The 15,989-nt window shown below is 32.2% G+C and overlaps 1 protein-coding gene across 2 annotated transcripts in view; it reads right to left on the bottom strand.

Annotated features, from left to right (window-relative positions):
• Nucleotides 1-587: 587 nt before the first annotated feature.
• Nucleotides 588-15,989, bottom strand: part of LOC145333400 (TOM1-like protein 2) — a 24,699-nt gene continuing 9,297 nt past the window's right edge. Inside the window, exons 11-17 of one of the 2 annotated variants that reach the window (XM_080178518.1) lie at nucleotides 7,270-7,329; nucleotides 5,032-5,126; nucleotides 3,835-3,896; nucleotides 2,675-2,748; nucleotides 2,380-2,483; nucleotides 1,261-1,361; nucleotides 588-719 (exon numbers count right to left, since the gene is read on the bottom strand). In XM_080178518.1, the coding sequence (XP_080034644.1) occupies nucleotides 1,271-1,361; nucleotides 2,380-2,483; nucleotides 2,675-2,748; nucleotides 3,835-3,896; nucleotides 5,032-5,126; nucleotides 7,270-7,329 (486 nt within the window). In that variant the 3' untranslated portion in view covers nucleotides 588-719; nucleotides 1,261-1,270. Of the gene's footprint in view, nucleotides 728-1,232; nucleotides 1,362-2,379; nucleotides 2,484-2,674; nucleotides 2,749-3,834; nucleotides 3,897-5,031; nucleotides 5,127-7,269; nucleotides 7,330-15,989 lie in introns of both variants that reach the window. The other variant, XM_080178517.1, reaches the window with a different exon arrangement.

Here is a 15,989-nt window from a genome sequence, read left to right as displayed (position 1 = left end):
GGTAACGAATAGTGCCAAAAATCGATGAATTTTAAAGGCTGCTAGCTGCCAAACGGCTGAACGTACAGATCATGCCCGCACACTGTTTTAAGCGGCATAAGAAGGCCTACCAATATATGGAATAGCCATAAATCAATAATGCAGAATTATCTCGCAGTGCAGAGAAATGCGCGAAAAAAGGCCTATTTTACGCGTTTTTTCTTCAGTGAAGATTTCCCTGTGCATCATTGGATCTTGGCTATTTCAGAATATTTGTAGGCCTTCTTATACCGCTTAAAATGGTGTGCAGGTATAATCTGTACGTTAAGCCGTTTGGCAGCTAGCAGCCTTTAAAATTCATAGATTTTTAGCAATATTCGTTACCAGCAATATTTTACCGTGAACTGCAGTAGATCCAATATTACCGTTTGATATATATGTTGTATTAGAAAAAGCATTGGGAAAAAAATCTTCAAATTCAAAAACATTGAGAGAAAAAAAATCGTCCAGTGAAAACATCCAATATTGTTAATGCTAATCTTTCTAGTGCTCTAGTAAAAAAGATATAAAATTAAAAATTCAAATGTACTACCTAAGACAAATTATTTGGAATCTGGAGGAAAATACACACGAACATCTACTTTTACATTTAGAATATCAATTAAGAACTCTATAAAATAATGCCCTACATAATTTCAAGTAAACAGACTTGCTTTGTTGCAAAATAAAAAAAAGTCCAGAGCTTGATCTTTAAATCGTTTTTATGGTGATTTAAACCGGGGCGATTCAGAGGTGAACTGTAGGTGCGTTGGTGTTAAGCCACAGCGCGCCTATAAAACATGGATTTTTAAAAGATTTTCGGCGCGGTGTTGTTAAATCGCCTGCGCACTCACTAAAATATCGATCCGCGCCAGTACAACTTTATTACTTAAGCAGTGTCAGTAAGGTATTTTATATAAAATGCCGTGTCCGTATGGTATTTTATATAAAACATTAATATATAATTTATTTTAAAAATAACTATAAAAATGTTTTCACGGTAGTTTTGCAATAAAATATTAAAGTAATTAAAAAAAAATATTTATTTATTAAATAAATCACCCCGATTTGGTTCGGCAATGGCACTCGGTGAGTGCCATTGCCGCGCCGGGCCCGCGCCACTGCCCGATTCAAATCGCCCATGCAAATTCGATTTAAAGATTGATATTAATAATTTGATGGTGCGCCAAATGAATCGCCCCGGTTTAAATCACCTATAAACGATTTAAAGATCGAGCTCAGTAAAAACCGGTTATGTCTGTTTGCCCGCCTCCATTCTTTTCTCCAGAAACTTGTTGAATTCTTCTGTTGTTTCGCCGCCCTCCTCTGGGCTTGTAGCTCCTAGTTATCATAAAACAAATTATATCCTATTACTAGCAGCTTCGCCAAGAGGTGATAAAAAGAAAATTTGGGCGAAATACGTAAAAGGACCAAGGAAATCCCCTACAAGTGTCCAACCCCCCAAGAAAATAGCCTAAAACCATCACAGGACCAGTAGGTATATTCCCTGAAGAGTAGAATTCGATCGGTTTAGTGGTTACCGAGATCTTAAGGGACGGTCGGACGGACAGACAGACAGACAGACAGACATCGTTCTACTTTGTATTATAGATATAAAGTAGAAAAGATTTTTGTCTCAAGCTTAAGATTTTATAACTACTCAACCAATGAGGTCCTCCATTTTATGGAAGCTATTATAGATCCCCCGTCTGGTTTTAGGCTATTTTTCTACTTTCCTTACAACTTCGAATACAGAGCTTCTAGATGCTAAGTGCACAGCCGCGTGTTTCATGGTAAATCTGCAGATCAACTTAAGAATCCTTGGATCCTGTAATCAAAGATGGAGTGAAGGCTGAAGAAAAATAGTCTAAAACCATCCAAAGACTTTGATTTAGAAATTAAACAGCCCAAAAACACCTCTGGAGCAATGTGACACTTCCCTAAAATGGATAAATTAAAAACGTGGTAGAAGATTTTAACTCACAGTGGAACACATTACTTCTTTCTAGATTTATAAGTTTATAACAGCAGAATTTAAAGGTTTAGAATTAGAGGAAAATCATACATCCTTTATCTTAACTTTCAGGGATCTTAAGGGATGAGACAAATGACGACAATGACGAATAACAAATTCTCCCTGTCTGTGGATGAAAATCATTTGTGTAAAAGTCATACACTGTTTTTTTACAACCCAATCAATTTTCAAAAAAATTCCCCCAAGACTTTAACCAACCAATGAGAGGATGTTTCTAAAAAAAAAACTTAGGATACCAGTATGGATCCTATGATAGCTTGATTACCTAGCAGAAAACATCTCGTTATTCATCAACAATTTTCACAAAATATAATTTGTATGTCCCTGATTTTTTTGATGGAGAGCTAAGGAGGGCATCAGCTGATTCAAATTCTTTGCGCATTTCTTCAAGCTCCTCTAAATTCTCTGTTTTCATCCATTCTTCAATTTCCTAAATATCAAATTTATATTTTTGTGGTGTAGGACGGGACGTTCTTTTAGCCAACTCCTGGTTTCACTTTATTAGAATACATGATAATACATGGTAAGATCCAGGTAATAATAATTAGTCCACTATTCTTAACTGAAATACTTGTTAAAAATCTATTTCACTTTCTTGAAAGGGAAGTATATTAAACTTACCTGAAAATCTTTGTCTCCCGCTGCTAATAGAGCAACATCAGAGCTTGTAGGTCGAGAATCTCGAGATGGGGACACTGAAATAAAGTCAATTGAATTAGGTACTTATTAAATCTGTTTCGCTCATCCTTGAAACCGATAAATACTCTCAAATTATTATTGTGTGTTCTATCCTAGATCATCAGAGTCTTGTAAAAAAAAAACTCCTCTTAAACTTTGATATTTCATTGTATAAGAATAAGTGAAGTATTCCTACAACAATTTTTAATACCGTTCAAACAAAACTAAAGTTAAAGGAAACATTTCCCAAAATAACCGAAAAAGGGGGAGGCAGCTTTAGCAGAAATCCGTAAAATTGTGAGTTTTAAGACTTTGAAATAGGAGTGTAACTCTAAAATTTTATATTGCAGTTGCTCTAATGTGGTAAAATATAGAACTGAGAAGAAACGGCGGAAAAACCGCAGCTACCGCCGAAAACCGGATTACCCCGCCATTTTTTGCTTCTTCTCGCTAAATGACACAAATTTGAATCATTTGAATTTAAAGCAACTGCCTTGCTAAATTTTAGAGTTTTACTCCTATTTGAAAGTCTTAAAACTCACACCTTTACGAATTTCTACGAAAGCTACCGCCCCCTATATTTCGTTTTTTTAAAACGTTATTTATAATAGGTAATAAATTAATGATTGAATCCTATTATATAAAGTAGTAAGCCTTTTATTTTGTCTGTAGCGAAGGATCTCGCTAACCGCTGAACTAACGTGGTTCTCCTATACAGAGATGCTTCCTATAGGTCCTGATATGGTTTTAGGCTATTTTCTAGCCGTTTTATATCCCTTGGATAGAGTCTCTATATGCTAGGGGCACAGCCGCTTGTAAATAATAAAACAGCTGTTAGTAAAGAAACCCACAGGTGTTTGTTTCTTAATTCATGATTAAGTTGTTAAGTATGTGAGTCTACCTAAGTAGCGAAGCTCAAATATTCACAGATTGACAAACAGACAAAGATAATTATACAGCAAATGTTTGGTGGTCATAAAAGAGGGAAAGAAAAAGAAAGAAGGACAAAGTAAGTTGTGTAATAAATGCTCTTTAGAAAAATTAAAAATCGTTTATTTTGAAGATTTAAAAAGTATTTGATGATAAATTGTTGCTCCAATTACCTGGCAATTGTAAGTTTTGTTCCTCTTTTGTAGGGGGTTGATTTCTCTTATATCTTTCATACCTACAATTTAAAACCAGAGTTGTAGTATTTAAGAAGCGCAGCAACAATATTCACACAACAAGGATGACAACATTCATAAAAGCGAAGCTCTGAAACGGTATAATAGACGAACATTGACTCTTGTACAGTGTCAGAAGTGAATATACAAAATTTGAATATATAAAATTATACGTAAATTTGTTAAAAAACTTCTTAAATACAGAATTCTTTTTAAGGACATTTTTTGGACTTGCTTATAGAGATGCTTCGCTCAAAATATTGTACCTTATTGTAATAGAAATCAGTAATCCAAAAATAAGATCAATCGGATGATTTTATCACATAAAAAAATTGTCAATCATGACAAGATTTAAGTCCCCAAATCTTTTAAGTTAACGAATGACATAAGGGGGGGGGGGGGTTATTGCAACCATCTCGTAATCAGTGAGCAAATGCCACTTACAATTCGAATTTCCATCTGAAATTTTGCATGAGTAATCCTTGGTAGGTCTATTATCCCTAAATCGAACAAAAAATTGAAAAAGTAACGGCTACAGCTCGGTCGTTTAGCCGGTTTTTGGCTATTTTAGGGCAAATCTGTCATAAATTACAGGAATTAGGAATCGACTTTTTGAAACATATTTTTGTTTTAAATCATGTGAAATGATATACAAAGAAACATTTTTAGATTTCTAGTAACAGTAAAAACGTTTTGGAGCAGCAAAGAATATTATGCGATGATTATTTCGTGATGATTTGTATTGAAAATAAGTAAAAAAAATGGCTAAACGGCTGAGCCGCCAGCCGTTAGCCGTTAATTTTCTAACTTTTTGTTCGATTTAGGGAAAATATACCTACCAAGGATTACTTATGAAAAATTTCAGTTCGAAATTCGAATTCTAAGTGCCATTATACATTGATTACGAGATGGTTGCATTACCCCCCCCCCCCTTTACAATCCGTAAGTCTCAGATTATCATGCACTGCCTGGGTTTAAGTTACTTTTAAACTATTAAACGTAGGAAATATAAACACAGATGAGATCCTACAAAAGAACATAAAACAATTTGCTAGCAGACGAAAGGGGACTCCACCACCAGGGACAGGTAGTACATGAATCATACGTCTATACTAATACATTTCTTATGAAAACTACCTGATAAAAACATTGTTAAAATTGTCATTACAGTCCAGTAGACTTTGCATCAATTCTCTGTTCTCTATAACTTGTAACAGCTGCACCACTCGTTTCTAAATATTAACATAATCCTTATATTAAAGTAACAGGATGTTTGTCTGTACCGAAGGATCTCGCTAACCGCTAAACCGATCGGGTTCTCCTTAACAGGGTAGATTCTCATAGGTCCTGGAAAGGTTTATAACTATTTTGGGGGAGGGTACCACCACCCTCCCAAGAGAAATCACAATAAAATCGAAAAAAAATTTAAATATTCCCGCCACATAGTGTCGCTAGCGTAGTGGCGCTGCGTAGAGACATGAATTTAACAGCTGATTGACCATAGACAAATTATTTCTCAATTAGATTTTTAAAATAAATAAAAAAATTAAATGCCACTAGAGGCCTCTAGGGGCGTAGCCGCTAGTATATCAATATTTAGCTTAATTGTGCTTCAATATCCACGTGGATATTATTATTCAAGTACTATCATTTAAATAGATAAGACAATGGCCGATAATTTGATGTATACAGGGTGGGGCAAATAAGACCGGACAAATTCTAACTTCTAAACAAATAAACATAAAATCGTCAATTTTAAAGATTTTATTGAATTTTAAAAACTGGCAAGCAAAATAGGTATATGACTAGTAGATAATTCAACAAAATCGCCGCCAGCCTCAATCACCGCCTCTACCGGCCTCCTCAACCGCCGGCAGGTCCAGGTCAAAATGTACATGTTCAAGCTGGCGTAGTTCTCCTTGATAGTGGCAATGAGGGAGGTCTTTGTGGTATGGGCACGTCTATTGGTGCATAGTTCAAAGTAGCCCTAGGCCCAAAAGTCCATTGAATAAAGATCGGGCTGCTGGGAGGCCACAATTCCTTAGGAACATGAGTAACCGCCAAATTGACAAAATCCATGTTTTTGCTCTCATTTGGGCTAGGATTTAGCTACAGTGGACTTTAAGTACTCAAAATGCGTGTCTCGATGAGCTTAAGACACACAAAAAATTTTGGGTCAAATTTCCAACTTCTTTCCTGTCGGGCCCTACTGTTTGTGATTTCTTAAGGCTCAAAATCTTAAAAAATCGATCTCATTTCGGCTAGGATTGAGCTAAAATGGATTTAAACACGGCAAAATGTGTGTCTCAATGAGCCTAAGACACCCACAAAATTTGGGGTCAAGATTCCAACTCCTTCCCTATCGGACCCTACGTTATGTGATTTTGCGCATTTACCACCGGCGCATTTGGAATCTGCCTTGTTGAACATATGTGCGGCCAGCTCGGTGTACACGTCTATCTTCGTCCAAATTTTTTTTTGTGCTAAAAGGTCATTACCTAAGCTTTTTATAGTGTGGTCAAACGTCCTGATTGGTCAAGTAGTTTTGGCGCTATGGCCGTTTAAAGTTTGTCCGGTCTTATTTGCCCCACCCTGTATAATAAGATATATAAGTTTTCCGAAATTTTTAAGTTAGGGTTAAAATTCGTTTTTTCTATAATTCTTTATCTAAAAGCTGAAATGCAATTTAAGTTAATTAATTTTGGCATCTGTGATTGGTGGATTTAAAAAATCTGCGCTCTGATTGGATGGCGTACATCATTCAACCAATTAGAGCGCAGGTAGTTTCCAATCCACCTATCCTATTGGTCAAAATTAATTAACTTAAAATGCATTTCCGCTTTTAGATAAAGAATTATACAAAAAACGAATTTTATCAAAAAAATCCATAAAATTTGATGCAGATTTCAAATCTCCCCCTAACATTAAAATTCCGGAAAACTTATATATCTTAATATATAATCCCAATGATGATTCACAAAATTTAAACTTCTTTGTATGTATATTAATTAGCGGTTGAAATATTTAGGCACTCAAATTAATGAAACCAATCAATTGGAGGCAACAAAACTGGAATTAACCTTATAATTTTTCATTTTACTATAAGCTGAAAGCTGTCTTTGATACAATGCGATAAATATCTATCTTGATACAAACACGTGATCTAATTAATCAATATATCATTACTAGGAGAGCACACCATATTCTTATGTGCTCTACTAAAGTTATAATTCCAGCTGACCAAAATAACGATGCCCTCCTACTGGATTAAAGAACTGACTATAAATGAGGTTCACAAGCAACCTAAACTGACGACAAATTTCACCTGTTTATATATACACATATATACTATATCCAATATCTAATTATTAGTACCTGCATCTCCTTACAGTTGACCGCCAATTCTTCCAGCATTGTTTTATCTTCTGCTATTTCCTGCAATAACAAGGATGACAAAATCCATAAGAGCGAAGCACTGAAACGGTAGGACAAACGGACATTAACACTTGTTTAGTGTCAGAACTGAATAATCATAATATAAATGTATATGGGTCAAAGCAAAATTGTAAGTAAATTTGTTGAAAAAAACTGTTTGATTCAGGATAATGTTTATGGACATACTTACATTTTTAGGACTTGATTATAGAGTTGCTTCGCTAATTAAATTATACTTTGTTGTCCCAGGAATCAATATACCACAAATAGATCAATAAGATGATTAGTTCACATAAAAATTTGTTGTTAAAAAAGTCAAAAAATCAACATGTTTTAAATGGACGTACGGACATTTTTGTAATGATTATAGAGTTGCTACGCTTTCTAAGTAAAACCTAACTACTAAAGGAATCACCATGCAAAATTTGAAATCGATAGGACAATTCTAACATGCCTAAATTAATTTAAAAAGCTATCCGTTACGGACGGACCGACCCTAATTGTAGAAAAGCTTCGCTTTTTAAAAAATTAAATGTTTAATTGCCCAGATTTATGGGATAATAAAATCTTTCTAGGGATCTTAAGCGATTAGACAATAGACGATAAATTGATAATGATCCCTAATTATTATTATTTTAATTAGGGTTGGCAATCCGTATCCGAATCCGGGATCCGGAATCCGCCCATTTTTTGGTCAATTTTGGAATCCGAATCCGGAATCCGTTTTTTAATAGCGGATTCGGATTCTTAATTGGTGGGCTAAAATTAGCGTCTTGAGTTTTTTCTTTCAACTCCCGCTTTTTAAAGGCAAAGATTATCATCATTATATATAAAATCTTTTCAAATCTGGTTCGATTCTCGGAAGTGAATTATGAGAACACCAAGAACATTAATTTTTAGGACATATGTAGCACTTAATTTGTTTAACCTTTTTAAAAAGCCTTTTAAAATATTGGTAGAATCCAGAATCCGCCAAAAATAAGAATCCGGAATCCGCCATTTTTTTGACGGATTCTTGTAAGAATCCGAATCCAGTCCAAACATTTGACAGATTGCAATTCCTAATTTTAATATCTACTAAGGACATCCCTTCTGTAAATTTATATTATTGGATGAACAGTTTAAGACACTACCTAATGGTTTCAAACTAACCAATTAAAATTCAATAAAAGTACCCAAAGTTTTTGAGACAACGAATATACCTATACAATGGTTAAAAAACTTTGGGTACCAGTGTAATTTATAGTACACTGCCATCAAACTCCCCGAATTTTTTCATAATTTTAAAGACTAAAACTCTGTCTTTGGTAGCTGCCAATTAATAGAAAAGTATTGCAGGGGTGTATATTCTGCACAAGATTTATTTTTTTTCCCCGGCTACAAATTTCTTTATTACAAGAATCCGTCCAAAAAAAGGCGGATTCCCGCGGATACCGGATTCTTATTTTTGGCGGATTCCGGATTCTAGCAATATTTTTAAAGGCTTTTTTAAAAAATTGAAAGATTTTATCCTCTCAAACAAAAAAAATCTGCCTATAAGAGAAATTGACGTCAAAAATGGTGTAGAGAGATACTCGATAAGCGCCGACCTCACCAAAATGAGGTATGATGTAATGCAGAAACTGATCAGAAGTAAACAATTCTGTAAATGCTGGCACCTGGATGGTAGAGTGATCAAATATATTAAGAACGAAGGAGACAGGATACAATCTGTGAAGTTTTTTGATAAATCATGCAATGAACTAATGAACAATTAAATAGTGCTCAAAGTTAGTATATATAATAGTAATTATGACCTAATCTTAACCTTCTAAATTAAACTAGTAATTGAATTTTATTCAAAATAGTATTTCTCGCTATTTTTTTTCCCCTCAATTTTTAAAAATGTCCTTTCATACACCCTAAATATCTTATTTCAACAGGAAGTTAAAATATTCTCACCCCCTCTCTCCTTCCCTTCCTTAATAAAAGTTCCTAAGTTTTCCCACGCAAAATTTTACAACATTTTTTATGTGCTATTTTTTCTTTAAATTTTGACATTTATTAATTATCTAAATGAATGTTTTGCTGATAAATTAAATAGTGCAAATCAAAACGAAATTGAAAGCCCGTATCTCAGTATAGATTTAAAATGTTCCTATTTTGACAACACACAACTCATTAATAAATTTAAGAATTGCAGGAAGATAAAATTCTTAAGCTGGAATCTTGGTTCCTTACCCTCGAAATTTGATGAATTTAAAGAATATATCAATTTTCTTCTACAAAACAACATTTATTTTGACATAATTTGTATTCAAGAAATATTTTCAATTATTGATCAAGATCTATATAAACTTGAAAATTATAATTTTGTATTTTCATCTAGAAAAAAGGGGAAGGGAGGGGGAGTTGGAATCTATATTCATAAAAAACATAGATTTACTGTAATTGATGATTTATCATATTTTGAAGAAAATCTTTTTGAATCTTTAACATTGAAAGTTATTACTGAACAGAAAAAAAGCAATATAATTAGTTGTGTCTATCGTCCTAATTCTCCAATACAAGGCATGAGTTCTAATGATCAGATGGAATATTTTATTGATAAAATATCAAATTTACAAGCAGCAATGTCATCTTATAAAGGTGACTCTTACATCATGTCTGACTTGAATTTAGATCTCCTTAAATTTGAATCTCATTTAAAAACAAATGATTTTATAGAGAACACTTTATCTAACGGGTTTTTGCCTTTAATTACTAAACCAACTAGAGTTACACATGCTTCATGTACATTGATTGATAATATTTTATCTAATTCTTGCAATAATACATTGGAATCTGGCGTTATTCTGAACTCAATTTCTGATCACTTCCCTATTTTTCATGTTAGTTCTCAAACACAAAAAACAGAAAAGCCTAAAACATTTATCAGCAGGGATATAACAAGTGAAAAAATTATTCAATTTAATGCAATGTTAAACACGAACAACTGGGGTAATGTTCTTAATGAATTAAACCCACAAATTAGTTTTGAAAACTTTCATGAAGTATTTGATTGTGCTTTTAATTTACATTTTCCCATCAAAGAAGTTAAATTTAATAAAAATATTCATAAAATAGAGGGATTTATGACGGGAGGGCTTATGATTTCTAGACGAAAAAAACTTGAGCTAGGGACAATTTATTCAAAAAATAAAACACCAGAAAATAACATTGCATATACAACATATAGGGACATTTACAATAAGGCAATAAAAGATGCAAAGAAAATTTTTTACAGGGAACAACTTAATCAAAATAAAGAAAATCTAAGAAAAACTTGGCAAACTTTAAGACAAGTAATCTCAAAATCAAATGACAAGACATCGTGTATAGATGAAATAATTGTAAATGATACATCTTACAGTAATAATCATGATATTTCTAACAAATTTAATACTTATTTTACTTCAGTTGCTGATGAAATTGCCAGCCAAATTAACCCTTCCCCACTTAATCCGTGCGACTTTATTCCTGATACAGACAGTGTATTTAAGCTAAGAGAAATAAATATTCATGTTCTTTTTAATTTAGTGAAAAAAATGGAAAATAAAAAGAGCTCTGACATGTTTGGATTATCAAATTGTTTATTAAAACAAATTATAAATAGTATTGCCGTACCTCTTGTTCACATTATTAACCAATCTATTAAAACAGGTCAAATTCCTTCACAATTAAAAATTGCTAAAGTTTTGCCAATTTTTAAATATAGTAACAGCTCTAAAATGGATAAATGTAACCCTGGCAATTATCGTCCAATAAGTTTGCTACCTATTTTTTCAAAATTGTTAGAAAAAATTGTATCTGAACAACTCACAAGATATCTTGAATTTAATCAAATTATCTATGAACATCAATATGGATTTCAAGCAAAAAAATCTACACTACATCCTATGATTCACCTTTTGAATTATCTGGGACAAGCAAAAAATGAAAATTTAATTACTATAGGGGTATTCTGTGATCTTGCTAAATGTTTTGATACAATTTTGCATACAATTTTATTAAAAAAACTTTAAAAAATTGGTATACATGGATTAGAATTAGAATGGTTTACAAACTATTTAAGTAATAGAAATCAGTTTGTTTATACAAATGGCGAAAAAAGTGATTTATTAGGAATCAGCAAGGGTGTCCCACAGGGAAGTATTTTGGGCCCAATTTTGTTTCTAGTTTATATCAATGATATTAAAAATTGTACTAGCTTAATGACACTACTCTTTGCAGATGACAGTAATTTTTTGATATCAGGAAAAGATTTGAATGAGATAATTGAAATACTCAACATTGAACTTAAAAATATCTGTGATTGGTTTCGTTGCAATGAAATGTCTCTTAATCCAACTAAAACTAAATTTATGATCTTTAATAAAAGGGAGGATTCCATAACTTGGGACCAAATTAAAATTAAATTAGATTTTAATAATGAAAATGAGAATGATACAGATAAAATTAGATATTTGGGTTATATCAACCAACAGAGTGAAATTCCTGCAATTAAATTTTTGGGTGTGTTTATTGATTCTCAACTTAACTTTAAATACCATATTGAATATTTAAGGAAAAAAATATCTAGAAGTTTGTTTTTAATCAATAGAGTTAAGCATATATTATGTGAAAAATCCTTAGTAACACTATTCCACTCTTTTATAAATAGCCATTTATTGTATTGCTTGCCAGCATGGAGCTGTGGCTTAGAATCATCTATTAAGCCTTTAGTAGTTCTACAAAAAAAAGCTATTAGAATTATACACAAATCCGCTTATAACAGCCATACGCCACCTTTGTTTAGGAAAATTAATGTTTTGCCTATTAAGGAGCTATCTATTTATACAAAACTACTATTTTTTTATGATTTTATTCGCTGGAGGCTACCAAATTCTTTTGATGGTGTATGGATTAGAAATAATCTAAGAAATCAGAGACAACTAAGAAATTCTAGTGAGTTTTATATTCCAATAGCCAAATTTAAAAAAATTGAAAGGTTTCCATTATTTTCATTTCAAAGACTATGGAATAATTTTTGTCATGAAAAAGATCTTTTAAATGAGAATATTCCTAAAAAAACATTTGCATTAAATCTTAAAGATGAACTTTTTAAATCTATATGTAATATTGAAGAATGTAATGAATGTACTTAAAATATATTGATTTGCCTGGATTTATTAAAAACCTTACATTATTAATTACAGAAATGGTTTTAAAATTTAAGAAAAACTAGCCTTAAAATTTGTTGTAACCCTTCTTTCCTTCTCTTTTTCCCCTGTCCATTTAATTTTACCTACATTTATTTTGACATTATTATTTCTTATTTTTCTTATTATTTTAATGCCAACCTAAAAAAGGCAATGCAAACATCTCGGATACGCATATTCCTACTTTTAGGGAAGCCTAATCAGTGCCACACATAACATCTAGTGTTAGTCATGCAATTTAAATTTATAAATATTATGAAAAATTGTAAAGTACACCTGGTACTAAGCAGTAGCTTGGTGTACTATTGTATGTACTGCTTCGTAAGACGGGGCGTAATCTGTCACTGAATAAATGTTTTTTATGTTATGTTTTAATTAAGTGCTACATATGTCCTAAAAATTATTGTTCTTGGTGTTCTCTAAAATTCACTTCCGAGAATAGAACCAAATTTTAAAAGATATTATATATAGGTAATGATGATAATCTTTGCTTTCAAAAAGGCGGAGTTGAAAGAAAAAACTCAAGACGCTAATTTTACCCTACCAATTAAGAATCCGAATCCGCTATTAAAAAATGGATTCCGGACACGGATTCCAAAATTGACAAAAAAATTGGGCGGATTCCGGATCCGGATTGCCAACCCTAATAAATACAGCAGGATTGAATGAATGGTCAGTAGGCCGACTCAAGATGCAAAAAATTTTGGCGCGCTATTCTAACCCATTCTATTCATAAATATAAGACTATTGATACCTTTAAAAGTGTTCTCAGACTATTTTTTTCAGCAATATGTCAAAATCGACTTTTTTTAAATTTTTTACCATTTTAGCAAAAAATCGGCGAATTTCTAAAAACAGTAACAAATGCTAAAATTGATGAAAAAAATGTAATTATTATACTAAACACATAATGCATTTATAATATAGAGGCATTTAGGCATTTTTGAGCTCCTCTTTGGTCATAAGTTGGGTTATTTTCTTGCGGTTGTCCCTTGCAACTAACATTAGGTTTTTTTCATATCCTCTGACTTGAAACCACTAACAAACCTTATGTTTCTTTCCCTGCAGTCATTTACACATGTTAAACCTTTTATGAAATCCACAAATGACCTCACTCTCAGGTCAGCAGGTCACAAACCTCTTTTTCATTACAAATAAGATCTCTAGAACCTCTCTTCTGAGGGCAAGCAATAAAGAATTTGTGTGGCCTACATAGATAAAGTACAAGTTTTATACATATTTTAAGTAACAAATTGAGCTGCTCTTACTAAATAATTATTTTTAATAATCATTTCAGGGCTTGGCAGTCTTGCCTCAGCGACACTTAAGCCTCAAATTTAAACGGACGAGGTATCACATAGCCCGGGCCTGAGAAACCCAGCAATAGGGTATTTTAATTTCCCGCCTAATTTTAAAGGTCTCAATGTTAATTATTGGGGTTGAACACCCTGAACAGCGCTAATAAGCATTATAGATATAATTTTTAAACTGCTTTATTATTTTGTGCCAAAATATTCAAATAATTTTGAAAAAATATGTTGAGTTTTTAAAAAAAACTGATTGAAATGCTCAAAAATGGTAATTTATAAAAAAAAAAGACTTACTAAAATAGACATTTAATTATTGTAGGTATTACTGAAGCATAAGTGATAATGATATTTACCCACCCTCATTAAGAGAATTTATTATACATGCCATATAATTCCCTTTCCTAATGTATCCCCTCCCCTCTCCCCAAAATTCCAAATGTGTCACTTCTCCTTCGCCCCCCCCCCCCCTTCATGGCAATAAATACATCATGCATGGTGTTCATACATTACTATTAAATAAAATAGGAAATGATCATAGATAGAGTTATGTGAAAAAGAGCCTTAACTATCTTAAAATATTCAATAATACTGTTATTCTTCTAATATTTGATTTAACAATATTGTAGGGTCCCCAATAGAATTTAAAAACTTATCTTTGCTGAAATGAATTGACACTAATTATCAAGCATTAGTAGTATGATTAGGATTGCATACAGGTCAGCAAATTAAAATGCTAGCAAAAATTCATCTACCATTGTTAAACATAATCATGAAACTAAATTAATTTAAAGTAATTAAATTAATTCTTATTCTTCAATTAAAACATATAAATAATACATAGCATATAAAACATAAACATGTAAAAGATTTTTAAAAGTTTTACAATTCCAAGTAAAGAGAGGGGCTACTCCATAATTTTCTTTGAATTACAAATTACCCTTCTGTAGATTACAATTAGTGGCTGAAATGTATGAACACTCAACTTAACTAGTGTAATAAACAGATCAACCCATCCTCTCCCTGCATTATATAGCCTTTTACCTCTTTCCTCTACCCCCCCCCTCTCATGGCATATATGTATATAACTAACAAACTAACAACCCCTGCACTCATTGTTTTGTTCTATAGAAACTCAACCCCCTCCACTTAATACTTAAGTCAGGGTTGTATATTCTGCACAAGAATAAATTTTTTTACCACTGCTGCAAAATGTTTTTTTTCTTCCCCCTACTAGTTTTTTACATCAAGAAAGGTGAAAAAATAGAAAAAAAACATTCAGAATTCTTAATTTTATTCATATTATTATATTATCCCACATATTCTTTTAGATTTTTTTTCAACAAGGAAGAGAAAAATGGAAAAAAATGTTTTCATTCTCTTAATTTTTTTACATTTTTCCCCCAACTTTATATTTATTATTCTTCCCCCCACTTTAGCAGGGTCAACCATGCAGAATATATACCCCTGGTTTAAGTTTAAACCTGAATAATTTACCTTGAATTTGATGGGAAGTCCAAAATATTAACTTTAAATTCTATTACTGGCTTTTTGAGGCGGGGCATTTGAATGTTTACCCATTTAAACATACTTGCGTGGAAAAAATAAAGATCTGGAAAGATGGATTGTCTATTTAGGAAAATGTTTAGACCTATTGCTGAATTTTAAGTTATTATATGACAATTTCACTGAGGTTTAAACGCAGCTGACGCATGGCTGCCGAGACCTGATATATCTACCTTGGAGATTTTAAGTGATGAATGTATCTCAATACATTTCCTATTGAAGGCAATTGATTTCAAGGCAGTTTATTAAGGGGATAATTCAACATAAAATGTGCCTTCGTGTAGATTCATTCACAACATATTTCCTTTTTTCTCCAGTTTTAACTTTATTGCCTTTTTATTCCCTTGTTCTACCCATTTTGTTATAATTTCTGCAACGTTTTAAGTTATTCTATTTGCAAACTGATAAAATACACCCTAGTGTTTCAATAATTTAAAGTAATCAAATCAGTAATCATAATAAAAAAACAAACGTGCATCACTAAGAATAACTGAAAAATGACTCATGCTTTTTTTTTGTCTGCCTCCTGCAAACAAGTGATAGGCTTCTATTTTAATAAAAAAAAGTC

This window comes from Acartia tonsa, chromosome 12, assembly GCF_053477335.1.
Source record: "Acartia tonsa isolate MP-2025a chromosome 12, ASM5347733v1, whole genome shotgun sequence".
NCBI classification, from domain to species: domain Eukaryota; kingdom Metazoa; phylum Arthropoda; class Copepoda; order Calanoida; family Acartiidae; genus Acartia; species Acartia tonsa.
Note: the sequence above shows the minus strand (reverse complement) of the source record. Positions and strands in the feature narration are given on the sequence as shown.